General features: G+C 27.1%; 1 protein-coding gene across 1 annotated transcript; it reads left to right on the plus strand.

Moving 5' to 3' along the window:
- Window positions 1-18,418: 18,418 nt before the first annotated feature.
- On the plus strand, window positions 18,419-22,538 carry LOC145741577 (receptor-type tyrosine-protein phosphatase epsilon-like). Its single transcript, XM_082559184.1, has 11 exons — window positions 18,419-18,488; window positions 18,572-18,882; window positions 19,178-19,274; window positions 19,393-19,451; window positions 19,908-19,965; window positions 20,089-20,207; window positions 20,439-20,587; window positions 20,830-20,965; window positions 21,823-21,957; window positions 22,072-22,212; window positions 22,380-22,538. The coding sequence occupies exons 1-11, from the start codon at window positions 18,419-18,421 to the stop codon at window positions 22,536-22,538; spliced, it is 1,434 nt and encodes a 477-aa protein (XP_082415310.1).
- Window positions 22,539-23,608: the final 1,070 nt, after the last annotated feature.

Genomic DNA, 23,608 nt, shown 5'->3' on the forward strand with positions numbered 1-23,608 from the left:
ACATTTACTTTTAAACTATACTTTCAGTTGCAGCCTCAGTATTGCCACTTAATGGATATAACATTACATTCTACAACATAACAGCTCGAATAACTCAACTTGAAGCTAATATAAGATGTGGTAAAAATGGAGGTGAACTGTTGATCATAAGAGATGAACAAACTCAACAAATTGTTAATGAACAATTATGGGAATGGGAACCTTATGTTGATGATAGTCTTAAGTGGCAATCTGGTTACTGGGTTGGTGCAAGTGGTACTGTAACCCCGTATAACTGGACATGGAGTGATGGTACTAATATACCATACAACACCACATTTGGTGGGAATGGTTATCAAAACTGGTATATAACTAATGATAACAATAATCCAAATGACAACCCAGGATATCTTAGAGTTAGATCATTAAAGAAATATGTTCTTGGAAGTTGGTATGATAATCCATTGACCACCACAGCTTATGGTTACATTTGCCAAGAAATAAGTAAATAATTTGTGTATATGTTTTATTATTCAATATATTTTTATTAGCATAATATAATTTTATTTAAATGGTAATGTTTATTTTTTAGATCCATGTACAATACAACCATGCAAAAATAATGGAACTTGTAAAATTGATGGTTCAACTTATCAATGTGATTGCCTACCTGGTTTTTATGATCGTAATTGCACATATGGTAAGTCATTTAGATGATAATCAGTTATGTGACAAAACTTAAGGCTTTATTTGTGCACCCTTTTATTAAACGTCAGATGCTTGTGATCCTGTTCCTTGTTTAAACCAGGGAAGTTGTATTAGAATATCAGAGGATCCACATTATCAATGTTATTGCCGGGATGGATATTATGGTGATATTTGTAATAATGGTAAATATAAAATATCCATGTGTTTGGTTTCTTCATTAAAACTGGGCTCATTTGTATTTAATTTTGCAAATTTTGGATCCATGACCAATACAACCCTGTGAAAATAATGGAATTTGTAAAATTAATGGTTCGACTTATTATTGTGATTGTTTACCTGGTTATTATGATCGAAATTGTACAACAGTTACCAGGATGCAACTATGTAATATATAAATGTTGATTAAAAGACATTAAAAAATTGTTATGTTATATGCAGATGCTTGTGAGTCCACTATATGTGATAATCAGGGAAGTTGTATTAGAAATTCAGAGAATCCATATTATCAATGTGATTGTACTTCTACTTACACTGGTCTAAATTGCCAAGAAGGTATAATATATATTTAAAATTTTTATTTTTAAGGAAAAAGATGAGTTATAAAATATATATTTCTATTTTTAATTACAATTTTATATATTTGTTTGATGGTTTTTAGGCAAATTTGAGTCATCAAATCTATTGAACTATTCTCTTTTTGTAAGTAATGGTAAACCCACTTCATTTAATAATTCAATAATACAAAGTTTTAGTTATGGAGGTGCATTAGCTATTATTAAAGACAACAGAACACAAATTGCTTTAGAGAATTATTTAGGAAAACATATTATTAAGAAAATCATATGGATTGGAGGAAGAAAAATAAACAAGGGTAGGGTAAAATTATAAGTTAAATAACATTTCTCTAAAAAAAAAAAAATTTAAAGTAATATAAATAAAAACTAAACAATTTTTTTATATTTATTATGGGACTATTTTACTGTTTGGTATTTGTTTTTATTTAGAATGGAGATGGCTTGATAATAGTTTGATACCTGTAAAAGAAAATGAAGGATTTGAGAATTGGGAAAATATTGAAACATTTTCAGATAATGGAGATTGTTTAGCATTACAACAAGAAACTTTTAAATGGATTGGATTACCATGTTCTAATACTTATGACTTTGTATGTGAAAAAACAGGTGCCAAATTTATTTTTACCAGGTTTATTTAAAAAAAATTACTGTGAACTTGAAGAGACTTTTATTGTCGTATATCATAAATAATGGCATATTTAAAATTTTAGAATTACCTCATATATAATGTTTTGTTGAAATAGTGACAACAGCTTTATGTGAAACAATAAAATGTGTAAATGGTGGAAAATGTCACGAAAGTGGAGCTCATTATTTTTGTGAATGTATGAAAGGATTTGATGGAAAAGTTTGCCAGAATCAAATTCCTAATGATACAGGTTATCACATAAAATGCGACAAAATTTAAATTAATAATTTAACTTATTTATACCTAAACTTTTCAAAAACTTGATTGAGCGAATAAAGAATGAGAAGAAAGTTGATGTTTTAAGAACAGTCAAAGACATGAGAGACATGAGACCTGGAATGGTGGAAAATCTGGTAAAATTAGTTATTAAGTAATTCCGACTAATTTTAACATTTCATATAATAAAATAATTTAGCTCTGCTTTAAAAAAGGCAGATTAAATAGTCAACATACTTTTACTTTTCATTTTTGTAACTGTCAATGACAAACAAAGTTTTTTTTTATTTTTAGGCCCAGTACAAATCGCTGTACCAAATTGCAGCCAAGTATGTTGATTCTCTTTCAGATTACCAAAACTTCGTTTCAACAAAAATGTGAAGTTAAAAATGTTTAGTATACCAATATGTGTACATAGTTACTTTAAAACTTTTTTTTATTAGAATACTTTAAGTATGGCTTTATTTTTTTCAGTTTTGTCTTTATTAGAAATTGTTTATAGAAATCAGCTGTTTATATATTTTTTTGTAAATTGATTATTTTTGCCTAGCAATATTTGTGTTGTAAACGTGTTATAGTGTATTGAGTGTAGTCATAATTGAAACACTTATAAATACATTTTTTCGAAATTGTATTATCAACCTTTGCTGTTTTTGTTCCTTATGTAAGAAATATAATTATTGTTATATTTTTAAATGCTTGGCATTTGTTTTTTATAAAAAGGCAAACGTGCAATTTATTATAATCAGAAAAACGAAACGCATTATTTTGCTTTATTGTGTATTTTAAAACATTTTTAATTCCTGTCGTTATTGTGTTAAACTTGATTGTTAAGTATTTAAAAAATTAAAACATTATTTTATTAAATTTTTAAAAATTAAAAAAAAAAAAAATTAAAAACTCTAAAATTTGTTTGATTTTTTATGCATATATTTTAAGCTAAATTATAGTAACTATTTATGTAATTAACAAAAATAAAAAGCTTGTTTTTAAAATTGTGTAGAATATGGTTTTTAATTTTAGAAAACAATAACAACACTATATGTTCTGAAATTTTAACAATGTGCTAATATTTATTGCTACACCTATTAATAGTTCATCAATAAAACATATGTCAATTAAGCAAACAATTTTTTTGTAAATTATTAAACATTGTTTGTATTCGTGTGCAATCGTTAGGTGTTACTTTCTTTTTCGTGTTTGTTAAAGTTTTATGATGGATTTTGGATATCAATTTCACGGATGTTATTTACATATTACTGCTGTAAAATATTATTAATCAATATTAAAATTTATGTTGTAATTTATTGATTATACTTAATTTTCTATTAACTTGATTTTATTTCACCCAAATTTTAGATTCGGTACCCCTGTATTTTTTGTTTTTAAGGTTTATTTTTGTACATATATATTACAGGGTAAGTGCTTTTTGTCTTATTAATTTTAAAACAAAATACTGTTATATTTTAATTCTTTAATTTTATTAAATATTTAATAGACATAACATTGTACCTATTTGTTGCCCAGATGCAAATGCAATGATTGTTCCTTATCCTTGCCATGATCTTCTGTTTTTACAACCATTCTGATGGTGAAACAATTACGAAATTTTCTTGATAATAAAGGATTTTGTTGAGCAATAAAATGAAAGTAGTATTTTGTGCAGGTTGGACTACCTAACTTTATCATTGCCGTCACTCAAATACGTCATCTTTACGTCATTTTAACATAATTGACAATCTAACTTGTGTTGGTAAGTAACTAGATATTTGCTGATTTTATTACTTGTTATTCACCAAATAATTTAATATGTTACGTCATAAGGCAAAAAATTAAGCAAAAAATTCTTAAATTTTTAAACTAAACATTATCTTATTTGCATTGGTATAAGCAACATCGTTTATATCTTTGTGTTCGAAGCTATTGCAGCCACGTTAAAGATAATTATTTCGATTTTATCTCTCCTCCGACATGGATTTCAACATGCTTACCAGTCAGTTCAGCATCCTGAAAGATTATTTCGGATTTGCAGCGAAGATTAAAAAAACCACCGACGTTTTTTGAGTGTACAACTCTTGATTGCTTTAAGGATACTTCGTTTTCTTATTTCTCATCGACATTTTGGCCTGAGCCAGCCAAGCCAGAACCTGATTTTGATCCTGAAGTTTATTTCAGTAAGCAAAAATTTCATTTTTAGATAGTTTTTTATTATATAAAATATTTGTCTTCTTATTAAAGTTAAGTAGGGTTTTATTACGTAGCGTAGTCATGTAACCGCTTGATCTTCTGGTCAAAATTGCTGCTAAATTCAATTTGTATAAACAATATATTTTATATTTTATTCGTTTACAAAATTGTGATTTCAAAAATTCGGCATTTTTTTCTTTTAATTTTTTATATTATTACGTCATAAAAGAACATTTCCATGGAAAAATTTTTTGAAATTTTTAAAATTTCATCTATTGCTGGGTATTATTACCGCACTACAAGTAAGCCGTGGAAACAAGATAAAACATTCAATAAAATTGGGACATTTGTGAAGGGTTTCATACCGGTAAGTTAGTTGTTAGTAACTTTTAAAGTCAGTTTTTTAACTTGTTTAATGATGGTTTTGAAAATTTAAACACTAGATTTGCATGTCAATGGTCTAACAAACAACATACTTTTTATTTTATTAGGACCCATATGGTGTAGATGATTTTGTTGCCTCATTTATGGCCAAACCTTCTCCGTGTGTCTCTGAAGTTTCCGTCCGAACTATAAATGTCGATAATGTAACAATCGAGTCTGATTGTCTTTTGTAAGAAAAGCCGTATTATAATTTATAGTTTATTATTGCGGAAAGATACACATACAACCGTTCACAAGCTTGTACCACGAATACTAAATACAAATACATCCGAAACAGTTAAACTAACACATCACGTGATTAAGCCACGTGATAGAGATAAGGAGTAACAGATCGGCAATAGGTGTAAACACGTGATCTGCAGAATAGATAAGACCTTGGCGTAAACAATAAGATGGCGGATTCGTTACATTCCTCCCTTCCCGATGAAAGCAGAAAATATACAACAAAAATAAGAAACGAATTCACCATGAAACTAACAGAGTTTATGAAGCCTTGCTCTGCTAACGACCATAGGTTTGTTTGAACATTTTGTTTTTTTTATGCGATAGGTATTGTCATTGAGCTTTTGCGTAATTACAAAAGCTGCGCAAATGTCTTTTTGTAAATTTCCACCCGAACTTTTGTTACGAAGCCAGACCGTCTCTCCGGGAACAAAACTTCGCGATTCTCCATTTTTATCTCTTTTTCTTTCCTTGCACCCCGCACACTGCCTTTTGTATTTAATCACATCAGCTTTTAATGATGTCCAATAAAAACGTCGTCGTAATCTCTTCAGCGTCGACATAACCCCCTTATGGCCTTCATTCGCCTTCTTTAAAATCCCTGCCTGCAGCGATGCTGGAACAACCATTTGTAAGTGGAATTTTGACCCCGATGCCGACTCCCATTTTCGAAATAGAACATCATCTTTGATCACGAATGAAGATAGCTGGCCATCAAACTTTGTGGAAATTATATTATGAGTTGGCTTAGAACGAAGATAATGTTTTACATTTATTATATCAGGGTCTTCTAATTGGGCCTGGGCAATTTCCTTTTCAATAGTATCATCGTCATTTGATTTTGATATTGAACGAATAGGCATATAAAAAGTTTCATTTTCCTGAACTAGTTTCTTTTTGATAGTAATCGCCTTTGGTTGTTGAATTGTGTTTATTTCTGTACAAGAAAAAGGTTTTGTCGGACTGGAAATAGGATCAAACGCACATGGTAAATTAGAACGGCTTGATTTTGTAATGTAGTTTTTAGTGCTGGTACACGACATTGAGTTAAGGCTTAAATCCATTCGATACAGCTGTTCGTAAAGTTGTCCAGTTTCCAGGGCACTTTCGATTGTAGATGGTAAATGGTGATAAATTGCGGAATTGCGGAAGGCTATGTAGCTCGTTCAATAAATTTAACTTCGGGGAAGAAAAACGTTTACGCAGTTTATCTTTTAAAACTGCTACTGATGTACGGTCACTTCCAGATAAGTTGGTGACGATACTGGCAGCCTTACCATATAAACTTAGCGCTAGTCTATAGCCGCTTTCCCGTGAATCTCAACCATTGGCCTTTGACATAAGGTCAAATTTCATTAAATAATCTTCGACGTCGGTTTCGCCGGTATATTTTTCTAGCTCTTGATTAGATCTTGATAGCTCTGTTGATTGGTACAACATCTTTGAATCTAATTTATTTTTCAGGGACGCTAGTTTCCGTTTAATTTCCCAGAGCTCGCGTTCAACTACGCGCTTAATTTCTATAGATATTGATGTTGTTAGAAATTGGTCCATTTTGAATAAATATTTTCTATTTTTATATCCGACAAGTGTGAAACACACGATTGTAATTTCTTGCAGCAATATTTCTTTAAAATTCTTTACGACTTCAAAGAACCAGGATCTCGGCAGGACCTCCAATGTAACAATCGAGTCTGATTGTCTTTTGTAAGAAAAGCCGTATTATAATTTATAGTTTATTATTGCGGAAAGATACACATACAACCGTTCACAAGCTTGTACCACGAATACTAAATACAAATACATCCGAAACAGTTAAACTAATACATCACGTGATTAAGCCACGTGATAGAGATAAGGAGTAACAGATCGGCAATAGGTGTAAACACGTGATCTGCAGAATAGATAAGACCTTGGCGTAAACAATAAGATGGCGGATTCGTTACAATAATTCTGTCGAGCGAGGGACTCAATGTTTGGATGTAAGTGCATTTTACTGTTTAGTTCATGGCACAATTTTTGTATATAGTTTATTTGTTGACTTTTGTAAATTGTTATCAGTGTATAAACATTTAGCGTGTTTAACTAGGTTATAAAGAGATTTTTTCCTTTTTAACAAACGTATTCGTTATAGACTTTATCTCAACTTGATCAAATAACCCAGTGTACGCTGTTGGTAAGTGTTTAAATGTTACTTAAAACAAATTTAAACAATAATCGTTATTTTTATTTTTTTATAAGGCTCGATTAAAAAAGTACAGGTAAAATATTTTAATTTACTTTTAGATTGCCAGCAGCAATTCTCCAAAACTTTTAAAATGTTTTTGACAAATCAGAAAATTTCGTCAATTAGCAGCCCTCGCCCAACCATAAAGCCAAAATATTTTCTAAGTTTAATTGGATTTTAGCGTTTATGCTAGAATGATTTAATTTAAAAAGTTTTACATTGTTTTAGAAATAACTTGGAGATGGCAACAGAGAGGAATTTTCAATAGAATACTAACTAAGCATCTAAAAGATTCTAAATTGTAAAAGTTTAATCACTTTGGGTTTATGTTTATTTTAGAAATTTTCAAAACTCCGAAGTTTTTTGTTTTGCTTTTTTACAGAGCATTTTTTTAGATATTTTTTGTATATTATAACGCATTAAATTATTAAATTAACTTTATTTACGAATAATGCGGCGTAGTCTTAGAATCTGAACACTGACTTAACTTCACGAGCCTGGGTTTGATTCCCGTTGTTCCTTGCAATAGCCTACTGCCTTTTGTTAAACCAAGGTGTAAAAACGGCCAAAAATTAATCGGCAACTCGAAAAACTCGTAAAGTAAGCCTTACTATATTAAGGATAAATACGTTAAAAAAATAATCTAACGCGTGGATAAATGTATAAAACAAAATATAATATCAAAACAGCTACAAATAACTACCTTGTGTCGTCACAAACATGGGATTGTACACGTGCTTTATAAATGCATTGGTGCAGGAATGTCGTAATTTTCCTTTAAATGTATGAGTGAGTTATCATGCTCTATAATAACTGGATGTTTTAAGAACCGTTTTACTATTTTTTAACTTTAATATTAAAAATAAACAAATTCCGTTTTTCATCTATCATAAAGGATCGTTTTTTTATTTGTGTCGTTTTGTCTGTCTGGCTCTCTTTCCAGATTTTGTTAAAATACTTTACATAACACAAAAACTTGTTAGTATTGGTCACTATTAATAAGGGTATAGAAAATATTAATAAACAAACTACCAAAGTGGTTTTGAGGCACTATCACATTTAAATTTGTAGGTTTTAAGAAAAGTAAACTATGGTTAACTTTTTTTGAATTTTTACATATCAGCATATAACACAAGTAAAACATGTTTTATTATTTTTTTATTTACATTTGTTACCATTGTAAACTTATCCTTTTTGGAGAAATTTTTTATTTCAAATTTGCTAATTTTTTATTTTCAAGTTTGCTAATGGTATTTTTAGTGACTGTGATTCAGCAAAGTTGTTAATTATTAATTCTTAGAGTTGTTTAATTGATAAGTGCTGTGTAAACTCATTAGGTTTTTTGCTTAAGTTGTTTGCAATAATTTTTTAAATAATATTTTGTTAATGGTATGAGTATTATTGTGCATATTATATTATGAAGAATTCTAAAACAACAGTTTCTTTATTTGTTTTTTTACTTGTTTGGTATATATGTTACTCACATGGTAAGTTTGTTAAAGGTTAATTAAATTTCAATATATGTTTTTTTTTAAGTATTTGCTTGTGCAATAATAATTTATTTATATACAAATATTACTATTGTGTAAAATTTTAGTAATACAGAAATATTTTTTTAGAGTCAAACTCCGTGATTGTTTGTAATGATAAGATTATCAGCTTCTACAACGACTCTACTTTGAGCCTAACTTATTTCCAAGCTGAACAAAAATGTCAAGAAAATGGAGAAACTTTGTTGATGATCAAAGATTTAGCTACTCAACAAACTGTTGTGCAACAATTATGGGAATGGGAAAGTGCAGCTCAGGACACAGTGGTTGATGGTGTTAACATAAATACAGTTGGTTACTGGATTGGTGCAAGTGGCACTGTTACTAAGAGTGGTGATGTGTACACATCCTATGACTGGAATTGGATTGATGGTACACCTGTACCACAACCTGGTACAAGTACTAATAATAATTATGAAAATTGGAATGGTGCAAATCCTGATGACAATCCAAGTTATCTACGAATAAGATCATTAAATACAATTGGTAGATCTACAAACTTAATTGGAAAATGGGTTTATTGGCCAGATACAAGTTGTTCTGGATATATTTGCCAACAAACAAGTAAGTTTTTTTTTCTAAAGAGTAATTAATTTGTACTGAAGTTTAATTGGTTTACTTTGATGTATATATTTTTTTTGTGATTCTATCAATATTAATAAGCCATCATTTTGTTTAGATCCATGTAATAGTAATCCATGCAAAGAAGGTGAAACTTGTGGCATTAATTTATCAGATTTAAACTTTGAATGTAATTTTCAAAATGAATATTCTGGAGATATTTGTGAAACAGGTTTGTCAGTTTTTAATAATCAATATATAATTTTTTGCACTGCAAAAAAAACTATAGTCAAAGTTTTAAGTTACAACCTTATTTTTTTATGATTTTTAGCAAAAATTTTTATTGTTGAAAAATGCAAGACTATTTTTTTAATAGATTAAATTATATTTTTACACATTTTTTGTAGTCTGTTTTTTTAATGTTTTAACTTGGTTCCGGCAGCTGCTGTTTTACAACTTAATGGATATTCTATTAGCTTCTACAACTGTTCAACAGAAAGGTTGACTCATTTAGAAGCTGAACAAAAATGTAAAAATATTGGAGGAACTTTGTTAATGATTAAGGACTTGGCTACTCAACAAATTGTTGAACAACAATTATGGAAATGGGATAAAGCTTCTGAAAATTGGCAAACTGGTTATTGGATTGGTGCAAGTGGAAATGCAACACCGTATGATTGGACATGGAGTGATAGTACACCAGTACCACAACATGGTAGAGGTAATGACAGTAATTATGAAAACTGGTATGCTGGTGATCCAAAATACAATCCAGGATATCTTCGGATAAGATCAACAAGTGCACATCAACTTGGAAGTTGGTTTGATCGACCTGATTCACAACCTGGATACATTTGCCAAGAAGTAAGTAAGAAAAAATCAGTAAAAGTAAAAAAAAAACATTGTTTATATATATTTTTTAAACTGTGTAGTGCAAATTTAAACTTTAGGGTTGTGTAATTTCTTTTATAACGAGATGTTGATTTATTTTAATTAGGTTACCAGGATAAAATATAAAAAAAAGCTATATATAAATATTTACATATATTTTTAAACATATATGTATTTTTTATTTTATAATCAATTTCAATCTAAAAGAACTGTAATAAAGCGTTTATGATTCTAGATCCTTGTTCAACACAACCATGTACAAGTATAGGAACAAATGGAAGTTGTACTGTAACAAGTGATTCAAGTTATCAGTGTTCTTGCTATGATGGTTATTATGATCCAGATTGTAAAACAGGTAATTACCCTTTTTAGTGTATAAATAACACATATATATATTGTTGAGTATGTTTTTTGACAAATTGAAAAAGCAAAAAAATTAATTACAATAAAAAAAGGGCAGAAATCCACTCTTTTGTACTTCCAAAAGTTTTATTATGACTGAAAAAAAAATATTAGCATTTTGATAAAATTATATGGGAGTTTTGTTAAAAATTGCTAAATTACCATTTATTTGGCCCATTTTAAAAGGTAAACATTTATTTCATATATAATATAGTGTATATATATGACTTGTATAAAATATTTTATTAAATTTTTTTCATTAAAATTTGTTTTAGTTGCAGCTGCAAATGCAGTGCTTGTCCACAATAATATCATCATTAGCTTTTATAATGACTCCAAGTTTTCATTAACTTATTTTCAAGCTGAACAAAATTGTCAAAATAATGAAGGAACTTTGTTGATGATTAAAGATTTAGCTACACAAGAAGTTGTTGTGCAACAATTATGGGAATGGGAAAGTGCAGCTCAGAACACAATAGATATTGTTGGTCACCACAATCCTGTTGGTTACTGGATTGGTGCAAGTGGAATTGTGGAACACGATTGGTGGTTCTTTTATGACTGGAAATGGATTGATAATACTTCAGTACCACAACCTGGCACAAGTACTGATGATAATTATGAAAATTGGTTTGATGTAAATCCTAATAAAAATCCAGGTTATCTTCGAATAAGGTCATTGGATACAATAATCGACACTAGTGGCAACATTCATACTGGCCTAATTGGAGGTTGGTTGGATTGGACAGCAAACAATTTATATCCTGGATATATCTGTCAACAAACAAGTAAGTTTTTTTGGTAAAAGAAAAAAACCTTGTAGACGTGGTTGTAAAGGTAATTTTCTTACAAAAATTGTGTGTTTTTTAGATCCATGTTATAGTGATCTATGTCAAAATGGTGGGATTTGTGATCTTATTTTGCATGAGCTAAATTTTCAATGTAATTGTCAACCTGGTTTTTCTGGAGAATTCTGTGAAATAGGTACACATTAAAATATATTTTTGGATAATTTTATTTTTATGCAATTTTTTGCGAAGCATTATTTTAAAATGGGCTTTTTTTGCAACTTTAAAATAATGCTAGGTATGGGAAATATTTGATCATATAAATATTAAATTTTCTGTAAAAATTGTAGCTTTTTTTTTACTTACGTTCTTTTTAAATTATGTAGTTTTAATTAATTATTTGTGTAATGTCAAAAATAAAGCGAAAAATAATAAGATAATTGAGGGTTTGCATGTGATTGTTTAAGTGGATATAATGGAGTTTATTGTGAAATTGGTATTTTTATCAGTTTGTTTAACTTAACCTTGTTAGTATTCAAGTCAAAAACTCTTATCAATTTTTCTGTTTGATTTGTGTTCAATTTAATTTCATGAACAAACTATATTTTAGACCCATGTTCAATACAACCTTGTAAAAATGGAGGAACTTGCAATATTAATGGTTCAACATGTCATTGTCAATGTCATGATGGCTATTATGGTGATGATTGCGAATTTGGTAAATATTAGTTTGACATTTAACTTGATAAATCTTTAACTATTTGTGACATACCCAGTAAACCTCTGGAAAGTTTTTTTAAATAAATTATGGAGAAAAAATTAGAGCTTAAAAAGTCATTTTAAACTTGTTTTGAGAAAAAAAAAATTTTAATATAATTGTTTGCTTTAATATAAATGTCATTTCATTTTATTTGTTAAAATAGATTCATGTTCAATACAACCATGTAAAAATGGTGGAACTTGTAATATCAATGGTTCTACTTATCAATGTAATTGCTTACCTGGGTATTATGGTAATAATTGTGAAAATGGTAAATATAATTCAGTTTTTTTTAAATTTTGTGTTAGGCTTATATATATTTATGGTAAATAGTTACGAAACAAAAATGATTTCATGATATTTAGATCCATGTACAACACAACCATGTAAAAATAATGGAATTTGTAATATTGATGGTTCAACTTATCAATGTGGTTGCTTACCTGGTTATTATGACCAAAATTGTTTTTTAGGTAAGTAACTAATTTAGCTTTTATATTTATATTTTATCGTTTAACTTAGTTTTGGTATGTTAATAAAACTGTTATAATATATAATAAAAAGTTACCAGAAGTTTTTAACTAATTTGGGGATATTATTTTACTAGGTTACATATTTAAAATTGTGTGTATTTATAAATCTGAACTTTTTTGTAACTTTTGGATTTCTATATTTTATGTTTTTATTTTACTTATTTGTTTTACTAGATGGTTGTGTTCCTGTTCCTTGCATAAACCAAGGAAGTTGTATTAGAGAATCAGAAGATCCATATTATCAATGTAAATGTACTTCTACTTATACAGGTTATGATTGTCAAGACAGTAAGTATAGAATAGACTTAATGTTTTTTTTGTTGCATTGTCAATGAAATGACAGTTTTTAAACATAGAATTTCTGCAAAACATATTTTTAGGAAATAGTTTCAGTTTTTTGGCAGTAACTTATTTTTTATATGTTGATAAGGTTTTGCAGAAATAGTATTTCGATTTAAAAAAAACATTTCTTTAAGGTAAACAATTTTGGATTTATTTTTTTTTAATATAATAAGCTAGTAAAAATTTTAACAGGAAATTTTGTACCATCTGACATAGAAGAATATTCTTATTTTGTAAGTAATGGTGAACCTACTTCATTTAATGAATCAATAATACAAAGTGCTAGTTATGGAGGTGCATTGGCTATTATTAAAGACAATCAAACACAAATTGCTTTGGAAAATTATTTAAGAAAACACATTGATAGAAAAAACATATGGATTGGAGGAAGAAAAATTAATGAAGGTAAATATAAATTCTGTTTTTATGCTCTAAAAGTTAATTTTAAAAAATAATAAAACTTTTATTAAGAATGGAGATGGCTTGATAATAGTTTGATACCAATAAAAGAAACTCAAATGTTTCATAATTGGAAAAATATTGCTGTTTATGAAACAAATGATACAGAATGTTTGGCTTTAGAAGAAAATACTTTTAAGTGGATAAGTAAACCTTGCTCTCAACAATATGATTTTGTTTCAGAAAAATCAGGTTAGTAATATATTTATATTTACTTGTTTTTGTTAAAAATAAAAAAATTAAATATGTTTTTTTGGTAATCTAAAAAATATTTACGATAATGTTTAATTTAGCATTTTTATGTGAAACAATAAAATGTGAAAATGGTGGAAAATGTCATGAAAGTGGAGCTCATTATTTTTGTGAATGTGTGAAAGGATTTGATGGAGAAGTTTGTCAAAATTTAATTTCTAATTCAGGTTATTGTAACTATAACATATTTTGTAACACTTTAAAGTGTCTATATCTATATTGAGTTAAAAATGTCACATTGTAAATATGTTATATAAATCAAGTGTTAAATATTTTTTTACAGGTTCTGATGGTACTATTTACATAGTAATTGGAGTTGTTCTTCCTCTACTTATTATTGCTGTGTTGGCTGGTGTTTATGTATGGAGAAAAAGGTTAGTTTTATATTTGTTAAATGTTTGTTTGCTAATGGTTTTAAGTTTTTACTATATAAATGTTTTTGTTATTAGAAAATTACAGAAAAATAAAAACAACATAAACAGAAATAAAGGTAAGATTTTCAAATGAATTAAAATGTTTTTGTATATTGCAGTTAAAAATTGATCTTATGGTATTTAGAAAAACAATTGGTTGATGCATATGAAAACATTGCCTTACAAAATGAACCTGAAATCTTTAAAAGATTTAGAATAAATTTATCAGAAATGTTGGCAAAATATAAGGATTTTGCAAATGAAGATAATTCTGAAATTGTTGACCAGTTCATGAATGTAATTATAACTAGTCATGAATTGTTTGACCTATTAAATTGTTAAAAACATTTAAATTTAAATTATTTTTAAAATCATTTGTATTAAATTAACTGTTTTCAAATAATGTTCGTAAGAATAATATAACTATTTTTGTTTGTAGAAATTGCATCAAGAATCCTTAAAAGTAAAAACTTTAACTCTAGTTGCAGAAAAACCAGAAAATTCTTTTAGAAATCAAGTAGAAACTATTTTACCATGTAAGATATGAGTTGCTCTTTTTGATCTTTTATTAGAATGAGCAAAATTTGATTTTAAACAAAAATATCTAATTTTTTAGATGATTCTTCAAGGGTAATTTTGGATGGTGATAAATATATTAATGCAAGCTATCTAGATGTAAGTTTGTTACTTTTTTAAATATTGCTGTAAAAATAATTTGTGTTAAATTTAATCTTTTATTTTTTGTGTTGAATTTAATCTTTTATTATTATTTATTGGTTTAAAAAGCTATCTTTTTAAAAAGAACTTTAAAACAAACGAATTTTAGTACTTCACAATCATCAATGATAGTTGGTATTTTACACAGTAACAAACTCTTATTTTTTAAGGTTTATACTAAATCTCTCTTGTACTTCAGAGCCCTAATTTTTTCAATGACCGCAAAGTACATTGAATACTCTTTTTTGTTTAGAGTTTTAATGTGACAAAGTAATATATTGCAACTCAATCTCCATTACAAAGAACTGTAAATGATTTCTGGCAGATGATTTATGAGAAAGATTGTAGCTTGATTGTAATGCTTACCATTCTATTGGAGGGTAAAAAGGTGTGCAGAAAATATATTTTAAAATTTAAGTTTACAGTTTGTAAATTATTAATAAAAATAAACAATTTAAAAAAATAGAATCAATCCAAGAAATACTGGCCTGAGCCTGGTGAAACAGTTCAATATGGAAACATTACAGTAAAAACTGAACAAGAATCTTTATTTGGAAGTTTTATTCAAAGAAAGTTGAAAATTTGCAGAGCTGATGAGCTATATGAATCAGTAAGCACTTTTTAAAATCTATTTGTTGTTTTTTAGTATACAAAATCAAAATAAAGACTTGTAGAAATTTTTTTATTAATGCAATGATACAGGTATATCAAGATATAACCCATTTACAATTTTTAACCTGGCCTGACCATGGTGTGCCTTTAACAACCAGCAGTTTCTTTCGCTTTTACAACCAAGTTCAACAACTTTACAATCAACAAACAACTAAATTTCCTATGGTTGTACATTGCAGGTAGTTAAAATCTTTAAAGCTATTATTTTTTTCAAACTAATGTTAAGACAACAAAATATATATTTGAAAAAGCATTTTTTGCAGTAATGGTGTGGGTAGAACTGGAACATTTATTGGGTTTGATTGTTTGATGCAAGAAATGAAAGAAAAACAAAGTGTTAATGTTTTTGAGACTGTGCTTAATATGAGAAGACAGAGAACCGATATGGTTCAAACTAAGGTTAAAATTTTGGTTGCAAATATTTTTAACAACTAAAAGAAACATGAATATTAACTTTATTACTACAGGATCAATACATCTTTCTTCACAAATTGATTGCCGAAGAATATTTATTTGGAAACACTGAACTAAAGGTTGCAAAGTTTGAAAGTCAAGTAAAATATCTAACGTAAGTTAAATATTTTTAACTTTTAAAATCCAACATTAAATAAACTTGTTTTATAGGATTGAGGATGAATTTAATAAACTTGATTTAATTGGCCCTCATCAAGCTACACAAGTAATTGCAAAAAGACCAGAAAATGTTGGAAAAAACTTTAACAACCTTATTCTGCCATGTAAATTTTTATAATTAAAATATTGTTATTTAAAAACTTGCAAATAATGTTGAAATTTTTCTTTTATTTTTAGATGACCATGCTATATTTCTCTTAGCACCTTTACCAAATAATTCAACTCCTATCTATTATAATGCTTCATTTATTAAAGTAAGTTTAGCAAATTTTATAAAAATAATGTAATCAAATTAATCTTGTTATTTGGTTTACAGAGTTATGATGCTTCAAAATCAATCTTAGCTGCTCAAACTCCTACTGAAGATATTGTTAATGAATTTTGGCACACTATTTGGCATCATAAAGTTAAAATTATTGTCATTCTGTCACAAATGCATGAAAATTTTAAGGTTAGTTTCAAGTTCTGTTATTTGTTACATATATGTTTTGGTAGTTGAGTATATAGTGTGGTATATTTAGGGACAAAGTGTTCAATATTGGCCAGATTCCAATCAAGAAATTTTAAGTTTTGGTGGTTATAAAATACAGCTAACTTCAGGAAAAAGAATAGGATCTTTGAAAAAAATTAACTTGAAAATTAGAAAGTTAATTCTTTCACTGGACAATATTCAGGTAATTATGTGGCTTTTGTTATTTATGTTTTTTAATGGAAATTTTAAAATGATTAAAAAAAAAAGTAATGTTTTTTTGTTGTAAAGACTGAAGTTATCCACTATCAATTATTAAATTGGGAAACTGGTCAACCTCCAAATTGTGATGTTATAATTGATTTGATTGAAAAGGTTCAGAAAAGTAATCAGGAAAATGAGGGAAAAATGGCAGTACATTGCAGGTTTCTAAAAAACTTTATGTGCACAGATTAGATGTAAATTTCTACAGCATAATATATAGGTTAAAGAAAAAAGGAATTTGTTTAAAAATCTTAATTTATGTTAACTATGTAAATATTAGTAATGTGTATGTCAACTTTATATACTAAATACTTTCTTAATATGCTCTTGTGTGAAAATTTAGTGATGGAGCAGGTAGAACTGGGGTGTTTATTGGAGCTTTAAACTTAATTGAGCGAATACAGAATGAGAACAAGGTTGATGTTTTGAGGACAGTCAAGGACATGAGGGACATGAGACCAGGAATGGTGGAAAATCTGGTAAGGAGAACAAATTTTTGTTCTAAAAAAGAATTAAGTATAAATCATTTTTAAGTAGGTTGTCAAACAAAATGTTAAATATAAATGTTTGATTTTTTTTAATCATGCTATGCTTTATTTGTGGAATACAAAGTAAGATATTTTATTTTATTTCTAAAATAAAATATTCATATTGTATTTATAGAAGGCAAAATATTTATATTTTTAGGCTCAATATAAATCCCTGTATCAAATAGCAGCTCAGTATATTGATTCTTGTACTAGTTATCAGAACTTTTCTCATGTAAAAATCTAAAATCAAATAAAAAATGACACTTTTGCAAATCTAAATCATTAAAATAATAAAGTTTGGTTTACAATTTTATTTTAAATTTTTATGTTTTGGTTTTTATTTTTGTAATGATTGTTTAATTTATATTTTTTTGAATATTGTTTAATTTATATTTTTTTGATTATTGTTTAATTTATCTTCTTTTATTATTAAATTTATTTTACATTATTGTATTCTTTGATATAAATTTATTTTTGTATCGTATTCTTAAATATATATCCTTTTTAAGATTCTTTTATTTTTATTTTTTTAATCAAACAAACTAAACTTTAAGACAAGCATTACATAACAGACACCTGTCAACAAAATGTTTTTGTTAAACAAGAAATAGATTTAAATAAAAATTTTGTAGGGCATCATTAAACAATATTTAGGTAAGAAAAGCAAACTTTTTTTCACAAGAATATTGTTTTTGTCTTTTTGAAGTTACTGCTTTATTTTACATTTCGGAAGTTTAAAAATTCATTAAATATACTTCTTTGTACTACCTGCCATAAAGCAAACAACTCTTGTTATTTTATAAACAATAAAATTATCTTCTTCTTTTATGTTTGCTTTTATTTCTATATAATATTAAAAGCAAGGTCATTGCTTTTAAATATTCTAGTACGTTCTTGTTTTTTACTGAACATTTCATTTAAAATAATTTAACAGTAATGAAACTGTTGAGATTTTGGCTTAGTTTATGTATTCTTTGTCAAGGTTTACATTCTACTATACCACAAGGTAATTTAAATAAATAATTTCAAAAATTTGGATTTAATAGACATAGCATGTACAGATTGCAATAACATTTTTTATTTTTTTAGATGCTGATGCAACATTTGTCCACAAAAATGACATCATCAGTTTTTACAACGATTCCACTTTACCTTTAACTTATTTACAAGCCGAACAGAAATGTCATAATAGTGGAGGAACTTTGTTGATGATTAAAGATAACGCAACTCAACAAATGGTTGTGCAACAATTATGGGAATGGGTAAGTGCAGCTCAGGATACAGTGGTTGATGCCGTCAACATAAATGCAGTTGGTTACTGGATTGGTGCAAGTGGGACTGTAACTAAAATTGATAATTTGTACACATCTTATAACTGGACATGGAATGATGGAACACCAGTACCATAACCTGGTAGTAGTACTGGGTATGAAAATTGGTATGGTGCAAGTCCTAATAAAAATCCAGGTTATCTTCAAGTAAGATCTTTGGATACAATTGATATTTATGCCAATTTAATTGGAGGTTGGGTAGATTGATATAAATAATTTTAAACGATATAAATAAATACTTTGGTAATATAATATATTTTAAGTTAATTTTTGACATAAAATTTGTTTTTAATAACCTTAAATTCAGATTGAAATTATAATAGTTAATTTATTTTTAACTAAACATATTAATTTTATTTTTCAGAAACTTCATCAAGAATCAATAAATGTAAAATCACCAACTACAGTTGCTGAAAGGCCAGAAAATAAACCAAAAAATCGATTTAAAAATATATTACCATGTAAGACCTGATATTTCATAAGTATCTTTTTGAGTGTTTTCCTGAAAAAGTTACTTAAAAATCCAATATATTAAATATTTACTTGTTGATTAATCTTGTTTATTTTTAAATGTAACAGTTGATAGTTCAAGAGTAAAATTGGAAGGAAATAATTACATAAATGCCAGTTTCATAAATGTAAGTGTTTAATTGATTAATTAAAGCTGCAATTAGCTGTTTTCATGTGCAAAAATAAAGCCAGGCTTTTTATTGGAATTTGGGGTAATTTTTAGTACAAACCCCAGTCCTGTTTCCATGGATATTAAGCACATTGGTTTTTAAATTAAAATGTTTGTTTTGTCTCTTTGTCAAGCTTAAAATTGTTATAGGCCAACTAATATTAAAATATAAATTATTAACTAAATATTTTAAGGTCTGTATTTAAATTTTTTTATAAGTGTTTAACTTACTGATAGCATCAGTTAAACAACAATAAATAATGTTAATCACCTATTCCAATGTGCTTGCAACAAATGCTTATCACAAGTTGTTGACCTTTGCTTTAAATACATTTCTATTAAATTACTGTATTTTATTAATATAAATCAAATTGCATTTTTAAATAGATGTATAATTTATAATTTTCTGTTTTAGAGTTTTAATGTGGAAAAGAAATACATAGCAAGCCAAGGTCCAGTACCAAGAATTGTCAGTGACTTTTGGAAAATGATAACTGAAACATCAAAAAAACATCAAAACTACTAAAAAATAATTTGGCCAGTTAGTTTGTAGTTGCTAATTTAGAGCCTGGTAAAACTGTTTCAAACTGTTTCAGAGCCTGGTAAAACTGTTCAATATAGAAACATTACAGTAAAAGCTGACCAAGAGTCTACTTTTGTATGTTTTATTCAAAGAAAATTTGAAGTTTGGCCAAATGAAGACCCATATGAATCCGTACAAAACTGTTTTTAAATCATGTTTGGTTTTATGAGCTAGTACTTGGTTTTATGTTAAACCAAGTTATTAATTTCTGTTAAACCAAGTTATTAATTTCTTTTTTTATAAGCATTTTTTAAATAAAATTAGGCCTGCAGAAATGGTTTAGTTTTTATAAGGTATTTTATACAATTCAATTACGTATATATGGCAACGCTCTAAAACTTTAACAATCATGTATATTATTAGACAACTAGGCTTGTAACCCAGTTACAATTTATAACCTGGGCTGACCATGGTGTGCCTTTAACAACCAGCAGTTTCTTTCGCTTTTACAACCAAGTTCAACAACTTTACAAGAAACAAAGAACTCAAGCTCCTATTGTTGTACATTGCAGGTGGTTGATATATAATTGTAAACATGTTCATGCCCATTAACAATTTTTGTAATCTAAAAAGCTTTTTATACCTAGTCGAAATACTTTAAATTGTGCGAATAGCAAATATATTTTTGTTTCATAATGAATTACTTTCTTTTCTTTATGTTTCAACAATTAATTGATTTTGCTTTCTGAAAAATTAAAAATTTTTAAATCTTTATTTATTCTTTGTCAATTTAAAATTTACTTTTTTCTTTTAGTGCTGGTGTAGGTAGAACTGTTACATTTATTGGGTTTGATTGTTTGATGCCAGAAATGAAAGAGAAACAAAGTGTTAATGTTTTTGAGACAGTTCTTAATATGAGAAGACAGAGAACTGATATGGTTCAAACTAAAGTAATTATATGTTATTAAATATTAAATTTTTTTAAATAATAAATAACAGCTTAAGAATCGTAAACTTTTTTAATTATATGCATTAAACAAAACAACAAAATTAAATAATAAAATAGGTCGACTAAACATTTTTCAAGGGCCAATACATTTTTCTTCACAAATTAATAGATGAAGTTAATTTATTTGGAAACACTGATATTAAAATATCTGATAGATCACAACCTGGGTATTATACTATTTTTAATAAAGTTATGAATATTTTGTTGATATAACACTAGAGTATGCTAAATACACAATTTATATACTGTTTATTATTTATATGTTTTTTTAAAATTAAAATCACTTTATTTTATACCAATTTTAGCAAATAAATGATAAATGCTGTATATTGTTATAATTTAGATTTATGGAACAAGAATTTAACAAAATTAATAAAATTGGACCTATAAAAGCTTCACATGAAATTGCGAAGAGACCTGAAAATATTGAGAAAAATTTAAACAACATAATTTTGCCCTGTAAGTTAATGCAACAAAATACTAAATTTGATTTTTTGTTAACTGTTTCTTTTTTAAGATATATTTTAAAGTAACACTAGCATTTTAATCGTTTTTATGGCTCAAAATTAAATAACATAATTCTATAATGTTTTTTCTTACATTAAGTATATATACAAATGTAATTATTGTTTTAGATGACCATGCTATGTTTATACTAGCATCTTTACCAAACGATTCGACTCCAGAATAATACAATGCTTCTTTCATAACGGTAGTTTTTAAACATATATGTTATATGGTTATATATTTAGTATAATCTAAAATAATATTATTTAATAACATATTTTTATTCAATAGGGATACAATTCAACAGACTCAATTTTGGCTGCCCAGACACCTACTATTGATACAGTTGTAGAATTCTGCCATGGAATTTGGCATTATAAAGTACAAACTATTGTTATGCTGTCTCAAATGCAGGAGAAATTGAAGGTTTTTACACATGATACATTTACATTTAATTTGTGTAATGATATTGATGTACTTTTACTAACATTTTAATGATAAAAAGCTTTACCTTTAATACACTAATATTCTTATTTTTAGGGGCAAAGCATTCAATACTGGCCGGATAATGAGGGGGAAAGTTTAAGTTTTGGAAGTTACAAAGTTCAACTTGTTTCAGTTCAAAAGTTTGGTGTTTATTTAAAGGAGAGACAGCTTGTGATTTCATTTAACAATACTAATGTAAAATTTGTAGTAATTTTAAAACCAAACTCTTTTTCTAATTGAATTAACATTTAAAATCTACCTTACTAACTTTATGTTTAGTTTTTTAAGCTTATATTTTAATTCTTTGTGCTAAACACACTATTAAGGGTTATCAAATAAAAATTTTGTTTTCTATATTTTAGTTTCAAATCAATCATTATCAGTTATTAAACTGGGAAGTTTGCAAACCTCCAAATTGTGATGTCATTATTGATTTGATTGAAAAAGCTCAAAAAAGTTACTTGCAAGTTGGAGGAAATATGGCTGTACATTGCAGGTTTATATCTAAATGTTTAAATTAACTTTTAATTAATTTGTCTGGCAAAATTTGGATCACAAACAGGCGAAAAAAATTGTCAGATTTAATAATTTTTTACTAAATTAGTTTAAAAAAGTATTATTAACCAAACTGAAATTTAAAAATGTAAGTTTTAAATAATAGCGATGGGGCTGGTCGTACTGGGGTGTTTATTGGAGCTTTGAACTTGATTGAGCGAATAAAGAATGAGAACAAGGTTGATGTTTTGAGGACAGTCAAGGACATGAGGGACATGAGACCAGGAATGGTGGAAAATCTGGTAAGATTTGTTGTTTAATAATTTTAGGATAATAGTTAAAATTCAGTATCATAGTTTGTGTTATAAACAAAAGAAAATAAAAAAAATAACTCAAGTGTATTTGGTTTGTCATTGTAATAGTTATTTAATTAGAAAATGATTTAAAAATGTATTTTTTTTGTAAATTTATATAAAAAAGGGGTAATGTGTTATAAATAAGAATGTAATACATTTTAGGTTCAGTATGGTTCTTTATATCAAATTGCATCCAAGTATGTTGATTCTTTCTCAACATACCAGAACTTTACTCCAACAAAAATGTAAAGATGCAAATTAATAATATTTTTGTACATAATGTTTTTTAACATTATGTTGTAATACTTAAAAGTATGTCTTTTTCTTTTTTTTAATTTTTAAAACTAGTTTGTAAATTTTACAATTTTTTTTACTATTTGTTAAAATTCTAATTATTTTTATGTCTTTGAGTGCTTAACATATGTTTTTTTATAATTAAACAAAGCTGCAATGTGATATAAACATGTAGTAAAAATATAATGCTATTAATGTTTAAATGTATTCAATTTTTAAAATATATCTGGCCTGGCAATTTAAAACGTTTGGTAAGGTTAAACTATTTAAAATTACTAAACTATATGTTCTTTAACAGTACTTTATATAATTCACTTATTATTTAAAAATACACTAAAATGTCTAATCAAATTAAAAATGTATAAACAAAACTAAAAGTGTAAAGTTAATAAATTTTAGTTGTAAGCTGGTGGAAGTTTTAATCTGGTTTAAATTTAGCAGGTAGG

This window comes from Corella eumyota, chromosome 1 (genome assembly GCF_963082875.1).
Source record: "Corella eumyota chromosome 1, kaCorEumy4.1, whole genome shotgun sequence".
Taxonomy (NCBI): domain Eukaryota; kingdom Metazoa; phylum Chordata; class Ascidiacea; order Phlebobranchia; family Corellidae; genus Corella; species Corella eumyota.

Bases quoted from the DNA above. Each gene is read 5' to 3' on its own strand.
- LOC145741577 (XM_082559184.1), top strand. From the start codon at position 18,419: ATGAAACTGTTGAGATTTTGGCTTAGTTTATGTATTCTTTGTCAAGGT. The intron at 19,452-19,907 runs GTAAGTGTTTAA...TTTCTGTTTTAG, and splicing joins TAAATGCCAGTTTCATAAAT to AGTTTTAATGTGGAAAAGAA. The intron at 21,958-22,071 runs GTTTTTACACAT...TCTTATTTTTAG, and splicing joins AAATGCAGGAGAAATTGAAG to GGGCAAAGCATTCAATACTG.